At 35.1% G+C, this 15,072-nt stretch overlaps 2 protein-coding genes across 2 annotated transcripts in view; one reads left to right on the top strand and one right to left on the bottom strand.

Annotated features, from left to right (window-relative positions):
• LOC148955963 (tRNA endonuclease ANKZF1-like) overlaps positions 1-4,931 on the bottom strand; it is a 74,808-nt gene extending 69,877 nt beyond the window's left edge. Inside the window, exon 1 of the mRNA XM_089088010.1 lies at positions 4,841-4,931. The gene's annotated coding sequence lies outside the window, so the exon portion shown is untranslated. The remainder of the gene's footprint in view (positions 1-4,840) is intronic.
• LOC148955962 (DDB1- and CUL4-associated factor 8-like) overlaps positions 432-15,072 on the top strand; it is a 114,392-nt gene continuing 99,751 nt past the window's right edge. The window contains exons 1-2 of the mRNA XM_089088613.1: positions 432-534; positions 3,297-3,441. Coding sequence (XP_088944739.1) covers positions 432-534; positions 3,297-3,441 — 248 coding nt within the window. The remainder of the gene's footprint in view (positions 535-3,296; positions 3,442-15,072) is intronic.

Here is a 15,072-nt window from a genome sequence, read left to right as displayed (position 1 = left end):
TTGCACCCTACTGACTTCCGGTAATTGAGCTAGATGTAGCCCTAAATAATACATTCATTGATTGGATTTCATTGCTACAATAACAATCTTGTTTCTACTAAACAGGGGACTAGGGTATTCTTAGAAGAATTATGGTATACAAAGTAATATTTGGCAGGGATAGTCACTAGTGATAAATCACTAGGGGTGGCAACATGATTGGACAATTTTCGGGGATTTGGGGAACCAAATTTTTTTGGGGTGGCACATAGATTTTTGGGGAAATCCCCGAAAATTTAGGAATAGTGCAAGCCCTGCTTGATTTCTAATCAGGAAAATCGAAATACTTAAACCGCACGAGAAAAGAAAAGCTTCGACTTTGAAGTTGACGCAATAAAGAATTGCCGCAAAATTAATTCAGTCAACCAAACACCGCCACCTCTTCCGGCGGCATGCGTGCAGCGCGCCAGCAACGTTGTGACACTTCAGCGGCGGTCAACCAAGCCTCTCGTTGGCGGCGTTCGGTTGATGCACCGGCATGGTGCTGGGGTCTAGGTAAGACACAGAGTACTACAAGCATCAGAATCGACTTAAGAGGACAAGTTATGTCATGGGAAGATGTGTATGAAATCCTCCTTTGCCCCAAACTCAAAATTTTACTTTAGAAGCTTTTTAAATATTTCTAAAGCACAAATAGATAGAGTGCTAAAAATATCAGAAATGACTTTAGAGGACAAATTATGTTATGGGAAGATGTTTTTGAAATCCCCCTTCCACCCAAACTCAAAATTTTCTAAAATTCTACTTTAGAAGCTTTTTATATATTTCTAAAGCACTGAAAGATAGAGTGCTAAAAACTTCAGAATCGACTTCAGAGGACACGTTATATCACGGGAAGATGTTCTTGAAATTCCCTTTCTCCCCAAACTCAAAATTTTCTAAAATTCTACTTTAGAAGCTTTTTTAAATATTTCTAAAGCGCTAAGACATAGAGTGCTACAAACATCAGAATCGACTTTAGAGGACAATTTATGTCCTGGGAAGATGTTTTTGAATTCCCCCTTTGCCCCAAACTCAAAATTTTTCAAAACTCTACTTTAGAAGCTTTTTTGAATATTTTTAAAGCACTAAGACATAGAGCACTACAAACATCAGAATCGACTTTAGAGGACAAATTATGTTATGGGAAGATGTTCTTGAAATCCTCCTTCTCCCCAAATTCAAAATTTTCCAAAACATTTCCCCTTCCCCCCAAACTCAAAATTTTCTAAAATTCTACTTTAGAAGCTTTTTTAAATATTTCTAAAGCGCTAAGACATAGAGTGCTACAAGCATCAGAATCGACTTTATAGGACAAGTTATGTCATGGGAAGATGTTTTTGAAATCCCCCTTTGCCCCAAACTCAAAATTTTCGAAAATTTTACTTTAGAAGCTTTTCAAATATTTCTAAAGCACTAATAGATAGAGTGCTAAAAATATCAGAATTGACTTTAGAGGATGAATTATGTTATGGGAAGATGTTTTTGAAATCCCCCTTCCACCCAAACTAAAAATTTTCTAAAATTCTACTTTAGAAGCTTTTAAATAATTTCTAAAGCACTAAAAGATAGAGTGCTAAAACATCAAAATCGACTTCAGAGGAAACGTTATATCATGGGAAGATGTTTTTGAAATCCCCCGTTCCCCCACACTCAGAATTTTCTTAAATTATACTTTAGAAGATTTTTAAAATATTCGTAAAGTACTAAGACACCGAGTACTACAAACATAAGAATCGACTTTAGAGGACAATTTATTTCATGGGAAGATGTTTCTGAAATCCCCCTTTGCCCCAAACTCAAAATTTTCCAAAATTCTACTTTATAAGATTTTTTAAATATTTATAAAGTGCTAAGACATAGAGTGCCAAAAATATCAGAATCAACTTTAGAGGACAATTTATGTCATGGGGAGATGTTTTTGAAATCCTCCTTCCCCCAAAACTCAAAATTTTACTTTAGAAGCTTTTTTAAATATTTCTAAAGTGTTAAGACATAGAGCGCTACAAACATCAGAATCGACTTTAGAGGACAATTTATGTCATGGGAAGAAGTTTTTGAAATCTGCCTTTGCCCCAAATTCAAAATGTTCTAAAGTTATACTTTAGAAGCTTTTTAAATATTTCTAAAGTACTAATAGATAGAGCGCTACAAATATCAGAATTGACTTCAGAGGACAAATTATATTATGGGAAGATGTTTTTGAAATCCCCCTTCCCCCCAAACTAAAAATTTCCCAAAATTCTACTTTAGAAGCTTTTTTAAATATTTGATAACTGATAACTGAAAATTAAGGTAAAATGTTGTTTTGTCAAAATTTCAATGGATAATGGGTATTTCAAAAACATCTTCCCATGACATAACTTGTAACATTGATATGGCTTAAAATTCTGCTCAAATAAATGAAATTGCCTTTTCAGAACTAAAGCCAGTAACTGAATCTGGTAACAGAAACTGGTAACTGAAAATTAAGGTAAAATGTTGTTTTGTCAAAATTTCAATGGGTAATGGGTATTTCAAAACATCTTCCCATGATATAACTTGTCCTCTAAAGTTGATTCTGATGTTTATAGCACTCTATATCTTAGCAGTGTACAAATATTTAAAAAAGCTTCTAAATTGGAATTTTGGAAAATTTTGAGTTTGGGGCAAAGGGGGATTTCAAAAACCTCTTCCCATGACATAAATTGTCCTCTAAAGTTGATTCTGATGTTTTTAGTGCTGTATGTCTTAGCACTTTACAAATATTTAAAAAAGCTTCTAAAGTAGAATTTTGGAAAATTTTGAATTTGGGGAGAAGGAGGATTTCAAGAACATCTTCCCATAACATAATTTGTCCTCTAAAGTCGATTCTGATGTTTGTAGTGCTTTAGAAATATTTAAAAAAGCTTCTAAAGTAGAATTTTGGAAAATTTTGAGTTTGGGGCAAAGGGGGATTTCAAAAACATCTTCCCATGACATAAATTATCCTCTAAAGTCGATTCTGATGTTTGTAGTACTCGATGTCTCAGTAATTTTGAAATATTTAAAAAAGCTTCTAAATTAGAATTTTGGAAAATTTTGAATTTGGGGGGAAGGGGGGTTTCAAAAACATCTTCCCGTAATATAACACTTCCTCTGAAGTCGATTCTGAAGTTTTTTGCACTCTATCTTTTAGTACTTTAGAAATATAGTTTCTAAAGAAGAATTTTGGAAAATTTTGAGTTTGGGGCAAAGGGTTTCAAAAACATCTTGCCATGACATAACTTGTACTCTAAAGTTGATTCCGATGTTTGTAGCACTCTGTGTCTTACCTAGACCCCAGCACCATGCAGGTGCATCAACTGAATGCTGCCAACAAGAGGCTTGGTTGACCACTGCTGAAGTGTCACAACATCACTTGCATGCGGGCACATGCACCACCAGAAGAGGCAGTGGTGTTTGGTTGACTTTGAATTAATTTTGTGGCATCAACTGCAAAATCAAAGCTTTTCTTTTCTTGTGTGGTTTAAGTATTTTGATTTTCCTGATTAGAAATCAAGCAGGGCTTGCACTATTCCCAAATTTTTGGGGATTTTGCCAAAAATCTATGTGCCACCCCAAATCTCTGAAAATCATCCAATCATGTTGCCACCCCTAGTGATTTATCACTAGCAACTATCCCTGCCAAATATTAATTTGTATATCATAATTCTTCACTACTCTCTTGTACGTTAATTTTCATCTCTTGTGTTACTTTGCATACAAACCACCTCTCATCAAATTCCCTCCAGACAATTCTTCCCTTGCTGAGAATCCCCCCTCTCTGTAAAATTGCTTGTGAACAGTGCACTCTGTAAAATTCTCCTTTGCATTTTTTCATTGGAATAAGACTTTAATCTACATATTGGTTTCTTGGCCACTCCAGAAAATCCCCCTTCTGTGGAAATTATTTCCCAGAAAACAAAACACATGGAAAAAAGCCCCAGAACATCTCCATATAAATAATTGTGCAAAGAGAATGTAAAACAATTAAAAAGAATTTCATATAGTAATTCTGTCAATACCCCCCAGTGTAATATTTCCCCCAGAACATTCACTCATCTGAAATTTCCCTCCCAAAGGAAAATTCTCCCCTTTGAAATCCACCCTAAGAACTTTCCCCCTGGCTAAGGTGCATCTTTGCACTTTTAAACGTTTAATGGAGAGTCCATAACTACAGGAAGTCCATGCTAGTGTTTCAATAAACTCAACAGAAACTTTATGAGCACATGGACCTATAAAAATAAAAACATCTTCTCATAACATAATTTGTCCTCTAAAAACAATTTGGATTTTTTTACTGGTCTATCTCTTGTCAAACCCTTTCCCTAATTAATAAAGTTTAAATGGCTTATCGACATAGAGTTGTCTTCTACCCCATGGCACCTGCATGCTACTGTTAAAGGGGTTATTATTAGCAAAGTTGTGACATTAGAAACGGGTTCCATAAGCAATGTCAGCTAGAAAGTAAATAAGTTAAATGGATGACTGTTAGATTAAAATAGGATTTTGGAATATATTTTAATGAACAAGGTTAAAAGCTGAAGTTGTGTAAGGTAAGCAGTGATTTATAATTACGATAGTAATATAGGATGAAATGTGAGCTAAAACAACTAGAAATGTGCAGTAATTTACCATTATGTAGAGGGGGGAGGAGTGGAGGTAAGTACTTCAAAGTACCTTCCTGGGACATAGGCTACCTTAGCATGTAGGCTAGATCCATCCCTGAAAGTTTCATTTTCCTAACCCAACCCCTTTCCAAGATAGCCAAAAGCAACTAAAGTAGAATTTTACCTTTAATATTATTCTATAAAATAGTTACCGTATCTTTATTTTCAAGGCAAAAGATTTCAATAATAATTTATAGGCTACTGTCCCTTCAGATAAAATTCGTCACTCACAAACGTTTTAAATTTTTTGCGGTTTCATGCAATGTTGCCAAAATGAAACTAAGTCACTGTCACTGGCTTAACGCAGGACAATTCAGATATATAGCAGTTTCACTTAACCTGCCAAGGCCTCGAAGACCAAACCTTAGTTTATGCAAGGCCTAAGATAGCAAAAATTCATTTCTTTTTATGTTGTATTTTTATCACCTTAAAAATCAAGAATTATTTCATATTCCTAGGTCAAAGACTCACTAAAGGCATTTCGGGTCTTTAAATATTTGGAAACTATAATCATTGAAAATAAACTTTCCTAACACTTTCCTGAAGATTGGAACGAAAACTTTTTGCTGCTTTGCTGCCATGATTTTACATCAGTGAGTGCCACATTATTAAAATGATACTGACTCTGTAGAAAAATAATCTTTCCTTAATATCGTAATACTTTATTTTTGTTGAATTTGGACTCTGTTTCGTTCAAGCCAAATTTTAAGCAATCAAACTTTTTTCTGAAGTTAAGGTACTAGCTGTAGACCTGTCTTCTTTCGAATTTCATAAGCCTCAGAAAAGATTTTGTGGTAAGGAACTGTAAGTCAAGAGTGAAGCGGCTCAATAGTAACTGAAATTCTAAAAATGGAATTTGGTACCAATACGCATACCAAAGGAATTGGCTGATTATTTTGATTCCAAATATATGTATTTCATTATGTTTTGCATGAAACACCAAAGGCCATAAGTCTGATAAATTTTGATTGATTTTCGGAACAGTGTGGGAAACGCTTCCTAACAGTAAAAGAATCTTAATGCACTTCATCAAATTTATCAAAGAGCCCTACTGTAGAGTTTTTAAGCTCCTATCTGCAAAAATGCGGCATTTTGTATTTTTTGCCAGAATAAAGATCGCGGATACGTGTTTATTTTTTTTCCAGGGGTGATCATATAGACCCAGTGGTCTTCGTATGTCGACTCATTCGAAGGGAAATTGAGCTCCCTTCTATAATGACCAAAAAGATTGGAGGGCAGCAAGGCTCCCTCCCGCGCTCCCTTTTCCCCAAAATGGTCCGATCAAAATTTTGAGGTAGCCATTTTATTCAGCATGGTGGAAAGGCCCAATAACTATGCTTTTGGAGATAACCTGACTCTTTGAAACACCTGGGGAAAGGTCTATAAGTTATAAAATTTAGCCATTGTTTACGTATAGTAGTATGCGTGCATTTTTCGGATGCAGGGGAAGAATTTTTTGCTTTGGGATTTTCTACGATAAGAATTTTTTATAGGAAGGGAAATTTCCAGGGGATGAACTTTTCAAAGGGAATTTTTCATTCAGGAATTTGCCAAAATTCCTATACGAAATTCTTTTTATATGTCTTATTTTCTCTTTGCCGACTCAATTATACGCGTGGAGATGTTAAGGGTAACTGTCCGGGGTAAATTTTACCGGGATTGAAATGTCTAGAGAATACTTTCGTGGAAAGAGACACTTTTCCGTGAATATGCAACCAGATCTCCCGGCATTATTTAGAAAAACGATCAAATATTAAATAAGAAAACAAGTTTCTTCAACTGAAAGTAAGAAGCAACATTAAAAATTAAAATGAACAGAAATTTTTATTTATATGAGGTTTTTTTCCCCTGCTCAACACCTTGCTTTTTACACTAAAGCTTGAATTTTGTCCTAATTCTATAACAAAGACACATGAAACATAAGGGTTGTTTAATTAGAAAATTAAGAAGCTTTTTAAAAAGTACTAGAAAACTTTAGCGTGAAGAGCGAGGTGTTGAGGAGGGGGCAACCCCCTTCATATATGTAGAAGTTTCTGTTTGTTTAAAGTTTTAATGTTGCTCCTTACTTTCAGTTGAAAAAAGCTTTTTTTTATTTATTTAAAAAATAGTAAGAGGGTAGAGTTGGGAGCTTCAAAAACTCTTTCCAAGCTATATAGACATGTATCCCAAGGCCCTAGCTGTATTAAAGGGAGTCCGTCAAGGAGCAGTTTCCTCAGGAGATTTTATAGTCGCACACTTTAGCAGATCACTCAAATTTTTAGTATTCTCCAAATGAATATCTCAAGCTTGGTTTTCAGTCGAATTCGAAGAAGTCAGAAAGTGAATTGTTCAATAGAAAGTGGTTGCTTTCCAGCCAATAGAACCCGGAAAGTTAATTATTCAACCTTTCGATGTTATAGCTTATTTAGGTCATCTTACTGAGAAACCTCCACGACTCACTAGGACAATTTTCATTGACCATCTTACCTGTTGAATTTGGCGTCTTATTCCTCAATCCTCATATGCAATTTCTCTACTAACAGTCATCTACTAGCTAGCCTTTACAATACAAAAGCCCTCCCTCATATATCTGAATATCCTCAAAAAATCAGACCAATCGAAATTCGTTCATGGCGTTCTCACAAAACATACATTGGCTTTCACCTTGGCACGGAAATAAAATGATGGTTCTAAAATACAATTGAAATCTCTGTACCAGCTATCTCTAAAGCTATTGCAAAACTTAACAAAAGTGGAGCTGGTTACAAATCACGCTCACTTTTAGTGCAGTATTTAATTGTTTTCACGATTCACCCAACAATTTGTTTTCAATCTATCTTTTCTTTGAAGTCTTCTGCTGTACTAGTATTTGCTATGAGGGTCCATTAAATTAGTGTTTACTGTATTACAGAAGTTTCTATTTCGTTACTATCGCTTTGTATCTATTAACATTACAACTACAATCCCTTTTTTTAGTCTTGTATTTTTTTTCTTTTTTTTCTTTATATTTTTTGTTTTGTTTTGTCAATGCTCTGACTTTTTTTTGTTTATGACGAGTTTTCAATAAAAAAATAAAACAAAATAAATAATCTAGGTTCTCAATTCCAACTTGAGAGTCCATTTTCTAAATGTATTTTTTTTATGAGCTAGTAAGAAGCCCCCACCTAGAATTTTGCTACCTTTATTTTTATTATATATGAATACGTACCTTAACTTTGTTTTATGAGTAAAGGATCAAAAAAATATAAAAGATTTTTCCTTCAGACAAAAAAGCCACCCAGAATATCTTAGAATTTACGCTCTTTGATATAGCCCGCGTTGTTTAACCACGTAACGAAAAGTTATTTTTTCCTTCCAACCTCATCTCATCAATCCCTTGTTGAACTTGAAACAGAGCCTTAGTTTAAATCGGCTTTAAAAGGAAATCGGCTTTATAAGGTTGTATAGAGAAATCCACCTTTTTGTTGAACAAATGATCATTTTCACGAGGATGGGAAGTGAATATGATTTCAACGGCTACCTTCACGAAGACATGCTCTAGAGTTATCTAGAGCATGGAGTTATCTAGTTATCTAGAGTTATCTAGTTAATGAATGGAAATAATTGTTGTGGAAAGCAAATTTGGCCTTGGTCACTGCCAATGCTAGGTGGTTTTACACAACTAACCTATCGCGCTGGTTAAAGCAAGGGCCGTAAAACCTTAAACATCTTCTTGGTTGTTGGATTGCGTTTAGTTGACAAACCATGAAACATTTCATATTTTTAAGTTAATTACTAACGGAAGGTATCAAACTTTGGGAAATGTTAAGGAGCCAAATTGGGTTTTCAACACGTAGTTGAAATTTAAAATAAAAAAAAAATTAATGGAGGTAACATTGTGCAGGGGACTATTTTATTCATAATCATTCATTCTTATTTTGAATTTTGTCTTGTATTTACAATATCCTCAATTTCACAACTAAGAAATACATTATGTTACAATGCAATAAATATCGGATTAAGTGTTCTCTGTTTTTGTTTTGTTTTAATGGAGACGGGAAGGAGGGTGGATTTATTTCAAGGTTATATCAGGTATATGTAGAAACGCTCCTTTTGGGAATGTTAGTTCATTTTGAAGGCAGCCATTTTGAATTATACTCTGTTTAGTTGCACCAGTTCATTCAAGCCAAGCAATCTTCAGAAATGAGCTCAAGTGTTTTAAGAAATCGGTTGTTATAGGTTTTATTACTGTTTGAAGCCTACTGCACTTTGTAGCCTGTTTTGTGTTACTTTTTTTGGCAGAATTAAAAATAACATAATTAAAATGACGGTTTTTGTGACATTTATTTTCTACAAAATTTAGATGTTTGAATAATTACCATTTTCAGGTCCCGCTGAATAACTGAATCGCAATCTGGAATCTGAATAGGATAATTTAAATAAGCGAAACGCTAACAGTAGAAAGAGCAGTTGGAAAAACTAATTAAATTCATTTTATTAATGTTATTAATCTTACTTGGTAGACGGTGAATCTGGCCAATTAAACCACATATTAAAAAGTTAAAAAAAATTGATCACAGGTCACATTAACTACCAAAAGAAAATATGTTCTGGATGCTTTAATTGGTCATAATCTACATGGTTATCAACGTCCAATAGTTACACTGAAATTTTGCCTTTACTAGGAAATTGAATTTCGCATTTTTAACAGTCATCAGGATAAAAACTGCTGTTTGCTCAGTGATTGAATAGTGATTAATCTTTTACATTTATCTGCAGTTTCTAGATGTACATTTCAAACAGTTCATGGTAAAGAACTGCAAGTAAGGAGTGACTCGGGCAAATAGTAACCTAAACTGTAAAAAAAGGGAATTTTGATACCAATTAATACGTCAAAAGAACATGCTTTTTATGCTGACTCCAAGTATATAAAATTTATTAAGTTTTGTGTTATCCATCAAAAGCTAGGAGCATGGGAATACTTGGCTGATTTTTGAAAAAGAGGAGCAACACCACCAAAAAGACAAATCATCTTAATGGGAGTCGCGCCATTAGATTCGGAATATCACAGAGCTCCACTGAAGAGGTTTCAAGCTCCTGTCTATTCAAATACAAAATTCAACATTTTATCGAAATAATTCTCATTGCCGCCCACCAGAAATTTCAAGCGAAAGTGACGGGCAACATTAAAAGTTAAAACAAAAAAATATTATTCTATTTACCAGGGGGCTGCCCCTCTTAAACCCCTTGTTCTTTAGGCTGAACTCAGACTTTTTGTCCCTATTTTTTATGAGCGACTGATGAAAAATAAGAGCTGTTGAATGGGAATAAGAAGCTTCTCTAAAGCACTAAAAAAAACTTTGGCGTAGCGAGCGAGGGGTTGAGGAGAGGGCGGCCCCTCGCGTACATGGAATGTTTTCTGTTTTAAGCTTCAATGTTGCTCCTTACTTTCAGCTGAAAAATTTCTCTTTTTTCATTATTAGTACAAACTGTAGATTACTTTATAACCACTGTTATTGCTATTCTCATACCCCGTTGACAGCAATTCATCACCAGCCTTTTTTTTCTTCTTTTTTAATGACCGCATTGAAAGTAAGAGAATCTTTATTTGGAGATGGCATTGCATCGTCGAGGCTTGCATTCCGTACAATGCTATTTTAGTTTGCTTGTGTTTGTGATATACCTGTTTTTAAGTGACAATAGTTTTAACCATTTAAACTCCTTCGTGCCATATTTTGTAAGCGTATTTAACAAGTGACCTTTTTTTCTTCTTGCTCTTTTTTTTCATTTTCTATTTCTTTTGTGATTGTAAAAGTAGTCTAATTTAGCGTTCATTTTTGAACTACCTACTAACAACTCACTGCAGCACCAAGCCACCCGAGGACAACACAGCTACGCACATTACTCCTCCAGCCAAATCTATTCAAAGCCTTCCTCTTTAAATCCTCCCGAGGAATTCCCATTTCTCTTAAGCCTTACAATCTTTGGCAATCTGTTATCCTTCATCCACAGAACGTGCCATAGCCATCACGAACTTTCTCTCATTATAGTCCTAGAAAGCGGGATTGAACCACATTTTTTTACAGCCTTCTTTTTAAAATACAGCCAGTCATCCGGGTACCCAGAACAATCCGTAGGCAATTTCTCTGGAAACATCTAAGAAATATTCATCCGCTTTTCGGAATGCCCAAGCTTAAGAGCCGTATTTGACCGCTGTCATCACTGTAGCTTCTAATATTCTAATCTTGGTTTGTAAACTTATCTTCCAATTCTTCCAAACTTTTTTAACTGTAAAAAAACACCCTGAACCTTTGCTATTCTACTTTTAACGTCTTCACCGCTCCCACCGTATTTACTAGTAAAAAAAAAACAAGTTTTTTTTTAACTGAAAGTAATGAACGACGTTAAAACTTAAAACGAACAGAAATTATTCCGTATATGAAAGGGGCTGTCCCTTCCTCAACGCCTCGCTCTTTACGCTAAAGTTTTTTGTTGTTTAAAAAAATAAGAGTTGTGAGAAAGTCAAACATTAGCCTAAAGAGTGAGGCGTTGAGGAGGGGACAGCCCCTCCTCCTCCCGGAATAATTTCTGTGCGTTTTAAGTTTTAACTTCGTTCCTTGCTTTCAGTTTAAAAAACTTGTTTTTTTTGTTTGATTTTTGAACGTTTTTGAACTGATGCAGGTTTTGATTTTGGCTCACCGTACATGAATAATTAAAACAAAATTTGTATATTAATTTTACTTTTATTTGGTTAAATGGCTTTCTCTAAACTTGTTTAATTTTATTTACGAACGTTTTTCTTAGTAATAAATATACGTAACTTACGAATTAACTTGCGTAACGAACTTCTATATTCATATATTTTTAATAAGTATATTAGGGGCTCGCCTACTAGTCAATACCTCGCTCTTTAAGCTAAAGTTAGAATTTTGTTCCAATTCTTTAAAAATAACCCCTTAATCACAAAGGCCGTTATTTAGAATAAATAGCTCTTATGACAGTACTAAAAAATATTTGGTTTAAAGATCGAGGTACTGACTAGTGGATGAACCCAATCATACACGTAATATTTTTTGTTCGTTTTAAGTTTTGATGTTACTCCTTATTTTCAGTTGGAAAACTTGTTTTTTTTTATATTTAATTTCTGATCTTTTTTTTAAATAATGCTGGGAAATCCGGCGCCCCCTTCATAGCAATGTCCCTTCCCCCATGAAAACTTCCTTCATGGAAAGATCCTCCCACATAACACCCAACCCACCCACCCCCCTACTACCAGAAAAAATTCCCCCTGAAGACGTCTGTATACTTCATAATAACCAATACTATATGTTATCATTGGGCAAAGTTCATAACTTTCAGCCCTCCCCCTGGGGACTTCGGGAGATTAAGTCATCCTAAAGGACATACTTATCATATTTTCAACCAAGCTGAACAAAATGGCTATCTCAAAATTTTGATCAGGTGACTTCGGGAAAAAATGAACGTGGGAGGGGGCCTAGTTGCCCTCCATTTTTTTGGTCACATAAAAAGGGCACTGGAACTTTTAATTTTCGATTCAATGAGTCCTCACCCGATGTTCTAGGATCACTAGGTCGATACGACCACCCCTGGAAAAAAAAGAAAACAAAAAAAACACAAACAAAAAAAAACACACAAACAAACAAGAATCCGTGATCTTTCTTCTGGCAAAAAATGCAAAATTCCATATTTTTGTAGATAGGAGCTTGAAACCTCTACAGTAGGGTTTTCTGATACGCTGAATATGATGGTGTGATTTTTGTCAAGATTCTATAACTTTTAGGGGGTCTTTCTCCCTTTTTCGAAAATCAGCCAAATTTTCTCAGGCGCTTAACTTTTGATGGGTAGAATCAAACTTGATGAAAGTTATATAGTTGAAATCACCATTAAAATCTGATTCTTTTGATGTATCTATTGGTATCAAAAACCCGTTTTCTAGAGTTTCGGTTACCATTGAGCCGGGTCGCTCCTTACTTACAGTTCTTTACCACGAACTGTTTGATACTAACAATGTAAGTAAAGCTGTCCACCTGATCAGTCTTTTAGTTACACAACGTCACCTTTTCATATTCACTTATTCCTAGCCTTAGTGACTTCCCAAGGCTAGAACATAATTTGCACTTTACTGACAAAAATATAAATGTTTTTACTTTTATAACTTTAATAAGTCAAATAATATTAACATTTTGATTACTAAATATCAGTACATGTATATTAAACTGAAAACACACATTCATTTGTATTTTTTTCCGTAAAGTACAAATTATGTTCTAGCCTTGGGAACGCATAGGGGTTTTGAGCCCTACTCATGTTAATTTCTGCTCCGTTTGAGTTTGACTCGGTTATTTATTGTAATTTCTGTTCATTTTGGGTTTTATTTATTTATCGATTCTGATTTGTGGTAGTGTCACGCTTGGTAGATTATTTGATTTTTTTTTGCTCATTTTTTGTTTCAAGGAGTTCTTTACTTTTCTTTGAAAAACTTATTTTGTGAAAAAGTTTTTTTTAATTAATTTTTGTTCGTTTTATATTGAAATAGCCTTTTCAGGGAAAAAGAAAATAATACTCTGAATCTTTTCGTTTTTTTAAGAATTTATAGTTTTGGCCTACTATTTGTGTGCTGGACAAAAGTTTGAATATAATACCCTCAGTCGTTCTTAGGATACTGCTGGAGATGCCTTATTGGGAATTAGCGTTAACACAGTGCATTTTAATTTAATCTTATGGCAACATTTAGTTTTTAAACATAAAGGCATTTGGAAGGGTGGGTGTGGGAGGGGGATTAGTTTCCCTCCAACCACTTTTGACTACTAAAAAAGGCATCATCCCTTTCTCTTTTCAATCAAATGAGCCCTTTTCGAAGCTCCTACGACAACTCCTTCGATACGAAGTGTCCTGGTCTAAACAACAACAACAACAACAAAAAAATAATACAGTATACCCACATCGATCTTTACTATAAAAAGTCAAGCCTTCCAATAACTTTCGACAGTTAAAAAGGGCACAATCTCTTTTGATTTCCAATCGAATGAACCCTTTTTGAGTTTCTACGACAACGCTTTCTATAAGCCTCTTATATGACCCCAGGGCATAAATTAAAACCTTTATCCTAAGGGCTGTGAGGGTGGTTGTCATCCCCTAAGACCAAATTTCCAGAACTTTCAAATACGTTCAACAAAATGGCTATCTCAAAATTTTGGTTGGATGTGTCTGGGAAAATGGTGGGCGTGAGAGGGGCGTTACTCTACCATCACTTTCAACTATTAAAAAAGGCACTAGCCCTTTCAATTTCAAATCAAATGAGCCCTTTTGAATTTTCTACGAAAATAATTTCAATAAACACCTTATAAGCCCCCAGGGCATAGCTTACAACCCTTGCCCTGAAGGCTGGGGGGGGGGAGGATGTCATCCTCAAAGACCTAATTTCCAGAACTTTCTGCAACGTTTAACAAAATGGTTATCTCAAAATTTTGATCGTATGTCTTTGGGGATATTGTGGGCGTGAGAGAGGGGTTAATTGCACTCCAGCCACTTTCAAAAATTAAAAAGTGCACTAGCTCTCTCAGTGTCCAATTGAATGAGCCCCTTTTCAAGTTTTACGACAAATCTATCTGTAAAAGCCTTATATGCCCCCAGGGCATAACTTACGACCTTTGCCCTCGGGGCTCTGGGGGGTTTGTCATCCTTAAATACATAATTTTCAGAAGTTTCAACTACGTAGAACAATTTGGCTATCTCTAAACTTTGATTGAATGGGTTTGGGGAAATGGTGGGCGTGAGAGGTGGGTTAATTACTCTCCACTCACTTTCGACCAATAAAAAGGGCAATTTCAATTTCCAATGAACTGAGCCCTTTTTGGAATTTCTACAACAACTTTCTATATAAATCTTATTTGCCCCCAGGGCATAACTTACAACATTTGCACTGAGGGCTCTGATGGGGTTATCATCCTAAAAGACCTAATTTCCAGAACTTTCGACTACGTTGAACAAAATGGATATCTCAAAATTTTGATTGGATGTGGTTGGAGAAATGATGGGCGTGAGAGGGTGGTTAGTTGCCCGTCAATCACTTTCGGCTATTAAAAGGGGACTAGCCCTTTCAATTTCCAATTGAATGAACCCTTTTTGAAGTTTCAGCAACATCGCTTTCTATAAAAAGCCTTATACACCCCCAGGGCATAACTTACGACCCCTGCCCCGAGGGCTGTGGGGATGGAGGCATTGTTATCCTTAAATACATAATTTCCAAAACTTTCAACTACGTTGAATATAATGGGTATAATAAAATTTTGATTGGATGTGTTTGGGGAAAAGGGGGCGAGAGAGGGGGGTTAGTTGCCCTCAAATCACTTTCGAAACTATTAAAAAGGGCACTAGCCCTTTGAAATTCCAATTGAATTAGCCC

Source organism: Artemia sp. Qi Xiang Cuo, chromosome 1 (assembly GCF_049724085.1).
Source record: "Artemia sp. Qi Xiang Cuo chromosome 1, ASM4972408v1, whole genome shotgun sequence".
Taxonomy (NCBI): domain Eukaryota; kingdom Metazoa; phylum Arthropoda; class Branchiopoda; order Anostraca; family Artemiidae; genus Artemia; species Artemia sp. Qi Xiang Cuo.
Note: the sequence above shows the minus strand (reverse complement) of the source record. Positions and strands in the feature narration are given on the sequence as shown.